Below are 2,818 nucleotides of genomic sequence, written 5' to 3' on the forward strand. Positions count from 1 at the left end.
GGGATCTTCAGAGGAAGAATACATCCTTCTCTACAGGACCCCCTTGCTCCAACAGAACCACAGGTGATACTTCAGGAGGGCTGCAGCCACATTTCCAACTGGACTGCTACCAACACCCCACAGGGTGTCAGGTTGGGTTCTGACTCTGTCAGTGTTGTTCTAGTGTACTGCATTGTTTATTTTGTCCTTTTTTTTTCCTTCCCTATTAAAGAACTGTTATTTCCTGCTCCCATATTTTTGCCCGAGAGCCCCTTAATTTAAAATTTATAGCAATTTGGAGGGGTGGGGAGGGTTTACATTCTCCATTTCAGGGGAGGCTCCTGCCTTCCTTAGCAGACACCTGTCTTTCCAAACCAAGACAATTTCCTTGGCCTGTCTGGGCCAAGTGTGTGTGTGTGGAGACTGTCAGCTAACAGCCACGAGATGCTGTGCAAGCGAAGATCAGTTCAGCACCCAGCAGATTCAGTTTAGATGTAATGTAACACAGCATAACATATTATAATAATACAGTAGAAAGTAATAATAACAAATAAAAAATATAATAAAGTAAAATAATAGAAAATAATAAAGTAATTAATTAGCCTGCTGATAAAATAAAATCCTCCTCATCATTTCTGCCTGCCACGGGGATAATCCTATTCCCATAGTCCCGCTGAGGCTGAGTCATGGAATGGCAGTGTGGGGACTCTGGAACCCTGAGGGACACCGCAACAATCCCACCCCATCTCCTGGGCAGCCTGTTCAGTTCATTCTCTGGAGAAAAGCAGCTTTTCCTAACGTCCACCCCTGACACAGCTCCCTGCTGTCCCCCTGGGCCCTGTCACCATGGAGAAATCCTCTTGCTCCTACTCCCTGTGCCAGGAGCTTCAAATCTTTCTGCACCTCACACTCTGACCACCGGGGAGAAGTTCTGCAGAGAAAACAGTGAGGCAGTGCCACATTTTAAGGAGCTGGGGGAAAACCACACTGGAGAGAGAGAGAGCTCCAGCTGGGCTGCCTTGCTGTGCACCCCATCCCTGGCAGTGCCCAAGGCCAGGCTGGACAGGGCTTGCAGCACCGTGGACGAGTGGAAGGTGTCCCTGCCTGTGGCACTGGATGGGCTTTAAGGTCCCTTCCAACACTCCACAATTCCACGTCACCTGAGCCACTGTGCCACCACACTCAGGTGTTTGTCACTGCTCCTCCTCCCTGGGGAGGTGTCTCATTAGCTCTCAACCCAACGAGAAGCAGCAGCAGGGCTCTGCTCTGGTTGTCACTCCAGGGGACAGGAGGTCCCAGGGCACCAAGCCCTTGGTGTGCACACACAGAGCAGCTCCACGGATCATCAGCAGGAGCCAGAAGGAAAATCTGTCCCCAAGCTCCTGCTCCTTGAGCAACAACCTCCCAGGACACAATGGGCAAACTCTGCACCAGGAGGGGCCAGGAGAGCTCAGATCCAGCTCAGTTGTGCAGGCATTGACCCACAGGAGGTTTTGGGTATGCTGTGGGCACACCAGTGATGAGAGCAGCTCCCCCTGCTTCCATCTCCAAAACACGAGTGCCTCCCCTCCCAGATTTCACTGGAGGCTTGCTTCACACCCCCTTGAGAAGGGAGCTGTGTTCTAGGTGGAAGATGTCGCAATTTGAAACGAAAGCATTGCTTTGGGTCCCTGGTGATAACCCCAGGGATAACCCCAGGTCGGTGCCATCACCCAGCAACAGCTTCAGCCAAGACTTTCAGCCTGGAAAGGGGAATTTCTGCTGTTTGCACCTCCCTGCCCTGCCAACAACCAGCTCTGCTGCTGCTGGCAGCTTCATGGGGCACTGGGGGATCATCCCAGAGCGGGTAAAATTCCAGACTGTGCCGGGGCAGCCGTGGCTCTTGGTCAGTGCTGAAGCACCCAAACACAACCCACAGCTCTGTCCAGCACCTGCCCAGACACTCCTCAGTGTGCTCTGGGGGGACACAGGAAACAGAAATAATAATAAAAAACCTGAAGGGCTCAGGTTACCTCAAAGAGGCTGACACTGAAGGGACAAGGCTGTTTTCACCCAACAAAAGCCTGCCTTCATCCAAGTCTGTTCCAAATTACCCATGAGTGGAAATAAAAAAGGGAAAAAGTGTGCCAGCTCTATTTCACAATCCACCTCCTTCAAGTAAACAAAAGGCAGGCTGGGGAGAGAAATTAATCGGGAGAGCATTTCAGGAATTTAAAGAAGAGCTCAGCTCCTGCCTGGCTGCACTGGCCCAGTCCAACCAGTGGAGCCACAGCAGCACCAGCGGCTCCGGCCACTGTTCCAGAACCCTCCCCTCACCAGAGGCCCCGTCCCGCTCCCAGGCCCGAACTGTCCCTGTGGAAAGGCCGGACAAAGAGAGGATCAAAGGTAAAACCCCGAAGCAAAGCAGGACGGATGGGCTAGCGGCCGGATCCTTCAGCTGGGATCCTTTCTGAGGCGAGGGAGGAGCGCGGCCGCTTTAAATCTGGCTTTAATCCTGTCAGAGAGAAGCGGGCTGTCAGGAAAGCCTTTAATGCCTGCGCAGCATGGAAACGTGATTCCAGGGCAGGCGGCTGCTCCTCAACACCACGGCCACGGCTTCGGGGGCAACTTCGGGAAGGGTGAAGAGCAGGGAAACCACACAGACAGACAGACAGACAAGTAAACCCTTCCCTTCCACCCCCGGGGTTTAGGGGTTTAAACCAGCAGCCGGAGCCGAGCTCGGCAGGGTTTTTGGGCAGCGCTCTCACCTCCTGGAGCGCGATCTGCGGGCGAGCTCCCTGCGGGGCGGGTAGCGCAGCCTGCCCTCGCACTCCCGGCTCCGCGACCGCCGCCGCTTCCA

At 53.9% G+C, this 2,818-nt stretch overlaps 1 protein-coding gene across 1 annotated transcript in view; it reads right to left on the reverse strand.

The window, feature by feature from the left end:
* Positions 1-2,818, reverse strand: part of CLK3 (CDC like kinase 3) — a 12,081-nt gene that overhangs the window by 8,635 nt on the left and 628 nt on the right. The window contains exons 2-3 of the mRNA XM_031055928.1: positions 2,727-2,812; positions 850-910 (exon numbers count right to left, since the gene is read on the reverse strand). Coding sequence (XP_030911788.1) covers positions 850-910; positions 2,727-2,812 — 147 coding nt within the window. The remainder of the gene's footprint in view (positions 1-849; positions 911-2,726; positions 2,813-2,818) is intronic.

This window comes from Geospiza fortis, unplaced genomic scaffold (assembly GCF_000277835.1).
Source record: "Geospiza fortis unplaced genomic scaffold, GeoFor_1.0 scaffold171, whole genome shotgun sequence".
Taxonomy (NCBI): domain Eukaryota; kingdom Metazoa; phylum Chordata; class Aves; order Passeriformes; family Thraupidae; genus Geospiza; species Geospiza fortis.